This window comes from Engystomops pustulosus, chromosome 3 (genome assembly GCF_040894005.1).
Source record: "Engystomops pustulosus chromosome 3, aEngPut4.maternal, whole genome shotgun sequence".
Classification (NCBI taxonomy): domain Eukaryota; kingdom Metazoa; phylum Chordata; class Amphibia; order Anura; family Leptodactylidae; genus Engystomops; species Engystomops pustulosus.
This window is the reverse complement of record NC_092413.1, coordinates 147,848,890-147,862,564: the sequence shown is the minus strand read 5'-3', so window position 1 is coordinate 147,862,564 and position 13,675 is coordinate 147,848,890. Positions and strand designations below refer to the sequence as shown.

Below are 13,675 nucleotides of genomic sequence, written 5' to 3'. Positions count from 1 at the left end.
TGTATGAGTCTCTACGTACTTCCCTCCCCCACTAGGATTTGTTTTCTGTAAGATTTATGTGAGTATTTACTAATATTGGAATAAGAAGAAAGAATTTGGTGAGTGCCATTTAACTTTACTTCTGTTTTTCTGATGAATATTTTTACTGCACTTGTTTTAGACTCGAGCACCATCATATCTCCAACATTTGTCTGACCGGCAATATATATGAAACGAAATAATCTTATAATACCTGTTGAGAATTAGAGTAGTGCCACCCAGCTCTTCTTTTTCTTATCATATTAATATATTTATATTGGTAAGTTACCTAATATCCTGCCCCCATACTTTCCCTTGCCACTTATATGGTTAAATGCAAAGATCTGTGCCACCCCCACTACCCATCACCCATTATGGTGCATAGCTGTCCAGCTCAACCACAGCACTTAAAGTGTAACTGTAAAGTTACTTGACTAAAAAGAGTTTTAGCACAGCTGGTGAGAACCTTTTGACAATTCCAACAATACCTATATCATGCTGCTGGAGTCTAGATAACACGTCTACCTACACTATAAGACACCTACATAGGAATAAGAAGATGAACACAAGGCAGCATCACAGTATGTGTATACACCCACACACACATATTTATATATATATATATATATATATATTTATATATATATATATATATATATATATATATACTTCTCCAGAAGATTAGCTCACTGAGAAGATCCATTCCCTAACAAGTTTTTTATTCAATTACTGATTTTTTGCCATTATTCTCACAAGCTGTCTCCTATCTGCAGACCACCACTTTCCTGTGCAAAGAGATCTGCTCAAAGAGGTTGCATTGTATGTACACTGCGCTGTGTGTTCAGGATCTAATGCCAGTTATTATAACTGATGGGGAGCCTGAGCTCTGTCTTTATTTGTGCATTCAAACTTTCATAATACACATTTCTACTATATTCAAACTTTCAAACACAAACAGTACTTCTGCATAGCATTGCTGGTATGTGATTGGATGACCTTAAGCATGTGATTAGTCACATACCTACGACATCACAGTAGGTCCTGAAGCTTTTTACATGCTGCCGGGACTGATATTCTCCTGCACTGATCATGAGTGTGCATGTGCTAATAACACCTTCCAACATCCACACCCTCCTATCCTCCATCCAGCTATGGATTCCTATGGCAACCAACCGAACAACGACAGCCAGAGGGACAAGGTAACTCCTAGCCTGCTAGCTGACAAATGGCTGCAGATAGCTAATGAGTGTAAATTAGAAAATTTCTTATTTTGGCTTAGTGCAACGCTAGGCAAACATTTTCATACTTTACAGTTGTACTTTAAAAGATTAACTGATAACACAGCATACACCCACCTGTTTTACAATACAAAGCTAGAAATTACCAGACCTGCCACAGTGTTTCACATGTGATTGAATTAGTTCGTTATTGCATTGAATCTTGAGTGCAAAATGATCCCATGCCTTCTGGCTGAGGGAAATATCAAGGCTTCAACAAACAGTAGAGGAATCCAGCACTTTTTTAAATTCTTTAAAACTCCTTAGTCTTTATTGTTCGATGATTAGTTATACAAGGTTCAGAGTTTCAAACACCAAGGCGCTTCAAGTGCAACACACTCTTTGTCGTGGCAAATCTTTCTAACTAAGCACACACCCTTGACACCAAGGCCCTTTTTAACTTTTTTGCATTTCCATTTGTTGCTCCCTTCTTTCAAAAATCCATAACTTTTTTATTTTTCCATATAAAGAGCTGTGTGATGGCTTGTTTTCTGCGTAACAGTATATAATATTCCATGCCATGTTATGGGAAGCTGGAAAAATATACAAAATGCAGTGGAAAAATACATATGACCTTTTTCTTGTGGGCTTGGATTTTATAGCTTTCACTGCGCACCCCAAATAACATGCTTACTCTATTCTTTGGGTCGACGTGATCAAGGAGATGCCAAATTTATATAGGTTTTATAATGTTTTCATACATTTACAAAAATTAAAACCTGTACCAAAAATTCTTCATTTTGCCATCTTCTGGCGTTAATAACGTTTTCATACTTCAGTGTTCAGAACTGTGTGGTATAATTTTTTGTGAGATGAGATTAGAGTTTCAATGCTACCATTTTGAGGACTGTATGGCCTTTTGATCACTTATAAAAATGTTGCAAAATTGCGAAAAAGTGGCATTTTCGACTGTTCGCTATTTTCCGTTAGAGGGCAAAACGGCTGGAAAAACTATTATTTTAATTTGATAGAGCAGACATTTGTGACGTGGTGATGCCTAATGGGGCAAATTTACTTACCCGGTCCCATCACGATCCCCGATCCGGACGGTTCGACGAAGATGAAGTCCGTCGCGATTCACGTAGCTCATTCGCCCAATTTCCTGCATGTGTCGCTTCCCCGCTGAAGTCTGCCGAAGTTCATCTTCTTCTTCTCGGTGCTTGTAAGTGTGTGTCTTGCGACACAATTTGAATTTTTTGAATAAAGTTTCATCCTAACACATAGGGGCACATTTACTTAGATTGTCTGATTTACATTTATGTATGCTTTGTAGTTGTAGGGGCACATATATCAAAAAAGTGTCAACTGCACTATGTAGTGGGCATAGGGCGCCAGATTCAGGAATTGAGTCGCATATTGCCTAAATTTGGTGCTATCTGCACTGCGTGGGCAGAGTTCACCATTTTGTTGTAAATCTTTAATATGGGTTTTAACATACTTCTGTCTGACTGATAAATGTGGTGGATGCTCCGATTGTGAACCAGAATGCCCCCTTTAGTGCAGAAATTTCTATTGTGTTGGGTATAGTGCACAAAGATGTTGTGTACAACATATGTGGCGCTGACATTTCTTAAATACCTGTGCAAGTAGTTTGTACATAAAAGAACATGCAAAGTCCGACATAAAACTGGCGCAATGTCCTTAGTAAATGTGCCCCATATTGTTTTAGGGGGTGTGTTTAGTTAGAAAGACTAGCTGAGATGAAGAGTGTGTTGCACTGCTGTTTGAAACTATGGACCTTGCATTTTTAATGGAACAATAAAGACTAAGAAGTTTTAAAGTGCTACTATTTGTTGAAACCCACCCTGCTTTGCCTGTGTTAAAACATGTGAGGTCCACTGGTCTTAATGTATCTTCTTTGTTGCTGTTATATTTTGTGATATGGCTCTACCAAGTTGACAATTTTGGTAATGCGCTTTATGTGATGACTTATGCATCTACATCAGTACTTATTTTGATACAGTTATCACTCTGTGTTTGAGTGAGTAAGTGGGACCTTCCTATATATTTTAATAATAATAATTTCTTTATTAATATAGCACACACAGATTACGCAGCGCTGCATAGAGCTTGCCAAATTGGTCTTAAATAGAAATGTTGATGTTTTCTAAAGTGAAGTGAATAACACACTAGTATATGTATTTCTATAATTAGTATGTGTTTTGAGTGAAAGTTATTTTACCAAATGTTTTAAAAAGAAAGCAATTTACAAATATTGATGAGCAAGCACATTTAGCTCTAGGTTTGCCGAATTCACCCGAACCTCTAACAAAAGTTCTGTTTGAGTACCCGATCCCGAACACCCACCAATAACAACCATGATAAGTGCCACCACCAATTCTGGGTGTTAATCCTTTAAATACCACAAGTAAAGTAGTCTACTTATCACAATTTAACACCCTGCAGCATTAAGTGGGTTAACATCCATGGTGTCTGCAGCAATCGGGGGTGAACCCAAAAGCCAAGCTTGAACTTCTACCAAAATGAAGGTTCAGGTTTGGGGAACCAAATCTGCCATGTGTGGAATGGTAGTGGTACAGTCTGGTCATCCATAGTAACAATAGTACATTATCTATTTTGTAGAAATGTCCCGATACTTACTTGTTTTAACTACTGTTTCTGTGCCTTCTCCCTGTATATAGGGCGTACTGACCAGAGCTGAAACCACAATCCTGTAAACAATTCCAGGAGACAAACCACCAATTGTGTAGTTTGTATTTAGTGATGTGTAATTTGTAGAGCTTAGATTTCCACTGATCTGGATTTGATAAGCACTTGCAACTCCGTCTGGGGGTTTCCAGCTTAGAGTTATAGACTTTGAGTTAATATTTGTTGGTGTCAGGTTCTTTACTGCTCCAGGTTCTACAGAGAAAAAAAGGGATTTTTTATATATATATCTTCTATCTTATATTCTATATCTAACATATCAATGTATGTCTTATTATATATCTATATATCATTATAAATGTAACATTATATATCTTACCTAAGGAGAATAGCACATGGTTGTTATTAAAGAAGCAGATAAAGATGTCTAAATGAGGAACTGTTTTTGATGCCTTTAGCAAACAATTACAGATAATCCAGTTAGAGAATACAGTTGTTACCATGGCAGTTTTTCTTTTTGACAACTTCATAAATCTTCCCTATAGGTGTTAACTCACATAATGCTTCCTCAGCATCAGAAAGATATAAAGGGGTAGATTTAAAGGGAAGATGAAGAAAAAAATTGCAGTAGTGACACCCACTCCCTGATACATAGTGGGCATATAGATATGAAGACAACATTAACTAATCCACAAGGGTACCAGGTAATCTACAGTGTTAATCATCGTTTCTATACTTACCGTTTACACTCAAGTATAAGCCACGCTCTGTTTGTACTCAAGTATATATATTTTAAAAAAAAAAAAACGTACTTACTTCCAGTGCACGTCTTCTCCTTGTGGCTATGGCTTCCCCGCAGTGGGAATGTCAATGTGCTCTGCCAACGCATATGCTATGATTAGATCATAGTTTGTGCATGGGTAGAGTGCATAAATGTGTCTCTGCCTGCACTGCTGGAAAGCCATAGCCGCAAGGGAAAGATGAGCACTGGGGAGAAGAGGTGTCCAGGAGATGAGTGTGTTTATTATTTTTAATGGGGACTCTGCTGGACATTTTATCATTGTGGGGTTGCTGCTGTACATTTCATTATTGAGGGGTCTTCTGCTGAACCTTTCATTTATGAGGTGACTGCTGCTGGAAAAAATTTTTTACAGAGGGGAGACTGATGGAAATTTTTTTCAAGAGGGGAGGCTGCTGGACATTTTATTAAAGAGTATAACTGCATTCCATCCTGGGCTTGTACTTGAGTCAATACGTTTTTTGTAGTAACCTACCTCGGCTTATACTGAGGTAAGCTTAAACTTGAGTATATTAGATACCTATTAATCACCTCTACTATCACTTTTGGCCGATTTAGCCAGATTTATCCAGTGACTCCAGATGTGATAGGCAGATTTATGAAGTAAAAAAAAAAATAGAAAAGCTCTTCACAGACTTATGAGCTAAACCAATGGTCATGGACCGATCCAAAAGGACACATTAAAAAGTCATACACTGACATTTTATAAATTAATAAAATCTCTGACTGGAACTCTTTTTTTATTGAGTTCTTTAACTTCATCCACTTCAATAAAATGGCATTCAACAATAACGTCTTATATTTGCAAATCCTCTGACTCCCTCCAGTCTTCTGAAGCTGAATATTCCTTCCACAAGAATAAGTACCCCATTCAGCTCGCCTTTTATCCTCCTTCAATCTCAGATAAACTTCAACGGTCTACAATATAGCGGAAATTCCTATACACTGTGTAGTCTGCTTCATCAAGGGTAATGGTATTTTATTGTATTATGCTCACAAATTAAAGCTTTAAAAATGCACATATAAAATCTCCAGAAGGACGCTAGTCGTACACGACCACCTAGGTTGAAGGAGGATAAAAGGCAAGCGTTTTTTGTCTGAATGGGGTACTTATTCTTGTGGAATGAATCTTCAGCAGTGAGAAGACTGGAGGGAGTCAGAGGATTTTCACAGATAAGAAGTTACTATTGAATGTTATTTTATTGAACTGGATCAAGTTAAAGAACTGAATAAGAAAGAGTTCTGGTCAGAGATTTTATTAATTTGTAAAATTTCAGTGTATTTAATTTCTGAAGTGTGGCTTTTCAAAGAGTCAAAAATTTAGGCTCAAATACACTCCAGGCCCCTCCTAGCATTGGAAATACTTTGGAATCAGTTGAGCAAAAAAAGTTGTTTTTTTTTAACCAAAAAGTCTCAAATCCAATGCAGACATTAACACCTCATATGCCAGATTTATCAAAATGTCTAAGTCACTATGATAAATCTCCTGCATTAAGGGCAAATAATTTAAATGGTGTTTAATACTGGGCCTTCACATTAATGTTTGAGAATGAATTTTGCAACATGTTAAAATAAGAACTGAAATGTAATAATGACTTACTTGTGTAAGCATAAATGAGTTTCATTTCTCCTTCAACACTGTTATCAACAAGAGCAGAGATCATAAATGTGTAATTATATCCAGGAAGCAGGTCCCCAATTGTGACAGAGGTAATAAACACAATTTTACGGAAAACTGCATTGTCAGCTCTTTTGATCAGGTATCTACTTGCATTTCCATTAGGTTTCTCCCACTTTAGAGACACTGAGGTATTTGTAACATTCACAACTTGAAGATTCTCAACTATTTCAGGTTCTAGGAAGTAAATGTATTTGGTAGTTATATTTCAATGCACATCATAATAAATGGTATATGCATCACTAGGTGTGTGTCTATGCTTTCTGCAAACCAGATTGACCATATAATTTTATATCTCTGAGAATAGTGCAGAATGCACTATTTTTTTCTCACCACTGACCTCTATAGAAGTCAATAGATCTTCCAAAATATGGATGTCACATCCATATGCAGTTTGATTGTACTCAAATGTTGTCAGGCAACCAGCTGATCTGTGCAGAAAATACATTAGAAAACCATCTGACATACGGATGTAAAAAAACAAATTCAGATACAATACAGACTGAACACGGACATCAGCAGATACGCTGGTCTGAATAAGCCCTAACTCACTTGCTTCAAGGGGTTATCTGAGTTTAACAAATAATTTAGGGCCAGGCTAGGCCTAAATAAATGTGTACTTACCTCCTCCGGCGCTGCTGATGTCCCGCGGAGTGGTCCATCTGCTCTGATCCCCAGGTACAGATCACATGGTCCACGGCACGGGACATCAGCAGCGCTGGAGGAGGTAAGTACACTTTTTTTTTTAAATAGCCTGCCCCAGCACTGCCCTAAGTTATTACTTAAAGGGGTTATCCGGGTTTTAAAAATTACTTATGGCAGTGCTGGGGAGGGCTATTTAAACATAATAAACTTGTACTTACCTCCTCCGGCGCTGCCGACATCCCGCGCTGCGGTCCCTTCGATCCGTGCCCCTGTATGTTTACAGGGGCACAGAAGCCGTGCATAGGGAGCTTCCGATCCGTGATGTGGCCGGCTCCTCCCATCCGTCCCTATCTCTCAGCGTTGTAAGCGCTGGGAGATGGTGCCGGATGGGAGCTTCCGGCCGTCCGGAAGCTCCCTGTGCGCCCTTATAATGAGACCGGCCGCGGCGCGGGACATCGGCAGCACCGGACGAGGTAAGTACATGTTTATTATGTTTAAATAGCCCTCCCCAGCCCGGCCATAAGAAATTTTTAAAACCCGGATAACCCCTTTAATCTCGGATAACCTCTTTTAAGCATAAGCAATATTTGTTCCTCCTTTCACAGTATTATTTTTAACTGGAATGAAGACCATAAATGTCCAGTAATACCCAGGAGTTAAACCACTTAAAGGCAACCTATCATTAGGACACATATTTTCACTTAATGGCAGTTCCCCATAGCTTTTTTAATATTATTTCCCCATATACTTTTATAACCAACATTAAAGGTTCCACTCACTTTTAAAAGTAGATAAAAGTATATGAAAAAACAAAAATACAAGTTGCAATTACAGCTAACCAATCCATGATCTCCAAGTTTTAGACCTCTTGCTAAAGGTGCACAGGAGAGGGAGAGGAAGACTCATCTGGAGTGGCAAATCCATACAATAAAAGGAATTTCTCCAGCACTCAAAAATTAAATATAAAAAAACATTAATGCTCCATTAAAAATACATGACAAACATGCGATGCATGTAAAAAGACCAACATGTCGAACTACAAAAATATTAAGTTCTTAGTCATGATTTATGGACCATGACTAATTCTATGAAGCATGAATAAGAACCTAAGATTTGTGTAGTTTGAAATGCGTTGGAGTTTTTACATGCTTCCCATGTTTGTCATAGATAAAAGTATATTGTGCTTCCTACCATGAAACTGCATTGAGTCATAGAGTCTTTGCAAGGCTGCAATTCCCTGTGCATCATTATTATATCCTCTCTTCTCTGCTAGATCTCTCTCCCTCCTTACTCTCTCCTTCATGCAAACCTGAGCTGACAGAGATTTGCTTAGAGCACAGGGTCAGCTAACAGCTAAAGAAGGGAGGAGGTTTGGGAGGAAAGAGGAAGATCTATCAGAGCAGATAATGATGATGATTGCAGCCTTGTAAAAGATACCAGATTGACCTGATGCAATTTAAGTCAGATGATGAGCAAAGTAAACTTGTATATACTTTATAAAGTATGTGGAAGCAATAATAATAATAATAATAATAATAATAATATTAAAAGCATTTTTTAATAATAATTTGTATTAAAAAGTCCATGGGAAAAAGTCATTAAGTGTAAACGTGTGATCTTGATGACAGGTTTCCTTTATGTTATCTGTAGTTATCTGTATGATAAAAGCATGTGACCAGCAGCGTTTCCATTCGTTTTCTCAGAATTCCACAGGCGTCAGACGGGGCATGGAATCCTTGGTATAAAAGGGTGATCAAAAAACAATGGGGCAGATTTATCAAGTGTCTGAAAGTCAGAATAATTCTAGTTGCCCATGGTAACCAATCACAGCTCCCCTTTAAAATATCCATGAGCACTGGTAAAATGAAAGCTGAGCTGTGAATGGTTGCCATGGGCAACTGGAAATATTCTGACTTTCAGACACTTGATAAATCTGCCCCATGAACTATATTTGTGGATTTCATTAAGAGTCAATGCTTTTTGGCATTGGAATGATGTCATCTTCAGATCTTCAGAATAATCTTTAGGTAATGAGCCAATATAATGTAGCCTGGCAAATAGTTATTTATCAATTAGGAAAAAGATATTGTCTAACTTGACAAAATAAGAGCAATGCTGCTCACTTGGTATGTATACTCCGGATCATGTGTGCACAGAGATACCAGGAGCTCAGCATATGTAGAGTTAATCAAAGAGAAAAGTGGTATTCCAGCACCCAACGGTATCAATCACTGTCAAAACTTAAGATATTTATTTCAGCTTGTTAAAATAGCATCTTGGCAATGGGAAATATACAGTGAAGTAGGACTAGGTCCTTTATCCAACTCATATGCCATTGCCAAGATTCCAGTTTAATAAGATGAAATAAATATAAATATATAGAATGCAAATAATCCAGCTCCACGGACACTCCGGTTGTAGATAATATTTTCTTTATTGAAGTACAAAAAGGAGGTATAAAGCCAAGCAGAGGGAAACACACACAGAGCCACGGCTATGGTCTACGCTTTTAGTAAAACTCCTTAATCATGACGTGATTGCGCATGTGAGCAGGTGTGAATAAATCCCAACTACCTGCAGTCACATCACCTGTTAAATTTACATAGGAAACATATATATATAAAATCTAATACAAATAGTGTTACACATATATAAAAATGGGATAACAACAACTATGGAATAGCCAAGAAAAAAGATGTTGATCACAGAAAAACCGCAACACTGGTTACACACCAAGGGATTTTTTAAGTGCGGTCATAACATCTGCACGTGCTGCAAATATGTGCACTCCACAGACAAAGTCATCTCTGCAGTCACGCTTCAATCTTTCAAAATAAAAAGCTTTATAAATTGTGATACAACATATGTGGTATATTGTATCACATGTAAGGCGTGCCAGGTCCAATATGTAGGGTGCACTACAGGTGCCTTAAAAATAAGAATCAGGCGACACTTATCAGATGTGAAAAATAAACAGGCATTAAATATATCTATGGCGTCCAAACACTTCCAAACAGCTCATGCAGGTGATTGTACAAATTTTTCTGTGACTGCCATAGAAAAAGTATTTAAACCTATCAGAGGTGGTGACCATAGGCGCAAACTGTTAAACAGAGAGAGTTTTTGGATTTTTTCTCTAGCCACAAGAGTGCCACAGCGACTAAATAAAAGGCAAGACATGATATATCAAATCTAAAAGCTCATTGATTATCCTCCAACTCTCTCTGTTATCAACATCTTTTTTCTTGGCTATTCCATAGTTGTTGTTATCCCATTTTTATATATGAGTAACACTATTTGTATTAGATTTTATATGTATATGTTTCCTATGTAAATTTAACAGGTCATGTGACTGCAGGTAGTTGGAACTTATTCACACCTGCTCACATGCCCAATCAGGTCATGATTAAGGAGTTTTACGAAACGCGTAGACCATAGCCGTGGCTCTGTGTGTGTTTCCCTCTGCTTGGCTGTATACCTCCTTTTTGTACTTCAATTAAGAAAATATCACGTTTTTATCTACAACCGGAGTGTCCGTGGAGCTGGATTATTTGCATTTTATATATTTCTTGGACTTGGAACAAAGAGAATCCGTGTTTGGACTCCTGATCATATACTGCTGTGCCTCCAGGTAAGCTGACTTCAACTTTTCTACATATATCAAATAAATATAAAGTTTTAACAATAATTGTTACTATTGAGTACTGGGATACCACTTTTCTTTTTTTTCCAAAAGATATCTTCTAACACACATACTATTGCTGTGATTATCTTGTTAACCCAAGGCGGCACCATTCTGAAAACACAGCTTTTACAAATGCAAAAAGAGCAAGTTACCGTATATACTCGAGTATAAGCCGACCCGAGTATAAGCTGAAACCCCTAATTTTACCATACAAAACTGGGGAAAACTATTGACTTGAGTATAAGCCGAGGGTGGGGAATGCATTAGTCATAGCCCCTTCCCAGTATATAGCCAGCAAGCCCCCATGTAGTATATAGTCAGCCAGCTCCCAGTCGTATATAGCCAGCTTGCCCCCATGTTGTATACACCCAGCCCCTAGTAATATACAGCCAGCCAGCCCCCAAGTAGTATACAGCCAGCCCCTAGTAGTATACAGCCAGCCACTAGTAGTATACACCCAGCCAGCCCCTAGTAGTATACACCCAGCCAGCCCCTAGTAGTATACACCCAGCCAGCCCCTAGTAGCATACAGCCATCCAGGCTCCAGTAGTATACAGCCAGCCTGCCCCCATGTAGTATACAGCCAGCCTGTCCCCTGTAGTATACAGCCAGCCTGCCTCCATGTAGTATACAACCAGCCTGCCCTTAGTAGTATACAGCCAGCCTGCCCTTAGTAGTATACAGCCAGCCTGCCCCCAGTAGTATACAGCCAGCCTGCCCCCAGTAGTATACAGCCGGCCCCTAGTAGTTTACAGCCAGCCCTAGTAGTATACAACCAGCCCCTAGTAGTATACGCCCCCCCCCAGCACTTAAAAAAAAACGTATATACTCACCCTCCGATGTCGACGCGGCTTCCCAATGTCGGAGTGGCTCCCTGATGTCCCTAATGTTCCTGATGTCCCATCTTCTTCTTCCCCACGGCTCCTCTACTTTCTTCTGTCATGAACGCGGCCATGTTTTCTTCCAGCCGGCGCATACTATGACATCAAGAAAACATGGCCGCATCCATGACAGAAGAAAGAAGAAGAGCTGCGAGGAAGAAAGAAGACGGGATGCGCCGACATCGGGGACATCGTGGAGCCGCACGGAGCATCGGGCCGCTGGAGGGTGAGTATATAAGTTTATTTTTTTAATAGACTTGTGTATAAGCCGAGGGGACGTTTTTCAGCAGATTTTTGTGCTGAAAAACTCGGCTTATACACGAGTATATACGGTACTTTACATGTAAACATTCTTCCAAGTACAATTTTATAAATCACCAAACTAAAATAATTTAATCTTCACATTATAAATATATATTTCACTCAAAGATATATTCTGAATACTTAGTTAAGTAACAGTATATACTTCATAAATTAGGTTCTGAAAAATACTCACTTGTGTAGGTCCATACATTAACACTGTTTCCTGGAACTGCACCAACACTAGAAACAAACAATACATAATAATTCCCAGGTATCAGGCCTTCAATTGTAGCAGATGTTGTCATGACGTTTCTATTCAAAGATGGTTCTCCCAGAATCTGGATGTTGTAAAAACTTGCATTTCCATCTGGTTTGTCCCAACTCAGTGATATAGAATTGATGGTGATGACTCCTATCTGCAGGTTCTTCACTACTTCGGGTTCTATCATAAAACAGGAAATATATATTCTTAATGGCCATATTGCAGACTGAAATTGTAACATTTAATCATTTACTTCATACAAAGAAAACATTATAAAAGTTATAAATAGGAATTCAGAGGCCATAAAAAAACCTACTGTAACTACCGAGTGAAAGACCTTTAGTTATCTCTATAGTTAGACTCTTAATGTTCATAGTCCACAACACCTTTATCTTCTCTATATCAAGCATCTGAATTTGTCTTGAGGAATCACTGGTATCCTTCAGGCACCTAGGCAATCTTTCTCAAAGACTTCTTTCATAACTACCTGTTGAAAACTTTATAACATTGGGGTAGAGATGAAACCTGCTACGTTCTCTAATTTTGCACATTTTCTATACTACCATGCCCATGTATAAACCCTATTGTGCAAGTAGTCTTGCAAACATTTGGACCCGAGTGTAGCATATGTTCGGCTGAAGAAGTGGAGGGCTGCTCAACCCTCCCCTCTCTATAGGAGGAGTGCAGTACGGCTGTATGTAAGGGAAAAGATAGAGCTGTATAGAAATTAATGGGGCTGTATGCTACCAATACTAAAACGGTAAGGTACAATCCAATTTAACACATATAGTCCCAAATTAGACTAAGAAACAGGACAAAAAATAAAGTTGACTCTAGTGTAGACTCTAATGTATATAGGAAACTATATACATTACCAAAAAGATAAAAATCAATGGCATCATATTGTATACCACACATAATATATTCTACATAGCCTGCAATAATCAAACATGCAATATTGTGCAACATACTTTATTTAGCTTCTGTACTTACAACAGGGGCATCTAAACACCACTATACTCCAACCCCACAAGTAGTAAATACACATTATCATTACATACTTCCCAGTGTCTAGTTGTATACAAACTACTGTGGGGGCACTGTTACTTTAGAGGCTACTGTGGTGGCATTATTACAATATTGGCTGCTGTTGGGGCATTGTTGCTGTGTTGGCTACTGTGGGGCAGTGTTACCTTATTGAATGCTATAGGGGTACTGTTACTTTATTGGCTTCTGTGGGGCACTGTGATTCTGTGGGGACATTTTTTACTATATTGGTTACAGTAGGTTATCACTGTTACTGTTTTGAATACTGTAGGGGCATGATAGTGATCACTACAGGGACAGAAGAACTATGTTAAGTTTGCTTAAGAAGGTGCTAATTTTTTTGTGTTGCTAAACCTACATAAATGATTTGTAGGTGTAAAAAGCTGACATGGCAGGCGGGTGGAAGAACAAAATGAAAGAAGTCCTCCAATCAAAGATATAGGGGTCATTTACTAAGGGCCTGATTCGCGTTT

At 38.4% G+C, this 13,675-nt stretch overlaps 1 protein-coding gene across 1 annotated transcript in view; it reads right to left on the bottom strand.

Annotated features, from left to right (window-relative positions):
* Positions 1–13,675, bottom strand: part of LOC140122876 (receptor-type tyrosine-protein phosphatase eta-like) — a 37,099-nt gene that overhangs the window by 1,909 nt on the left and 21,515 nt on the right. Inside the window, exons 5-7 of the mRNA XM_072144121.1 lie at positions 12,087–12,335; positions 6,302–6,556; positions 3,897–4,157 (exon numbers count right to left, since the gene is read on the bottom strand). Of these exons, the coding sequence (XP_072000222.1) occupies positions 3,897–4,157; positions 6,302–6,556; positions 12,087–12,335 (765 nt within the window). The remainder of the gene's footprint in view (positions 1–3,896; positions 4,158–6,301; positions 6,557–12,086; positions 12,336–13,675) is intronic.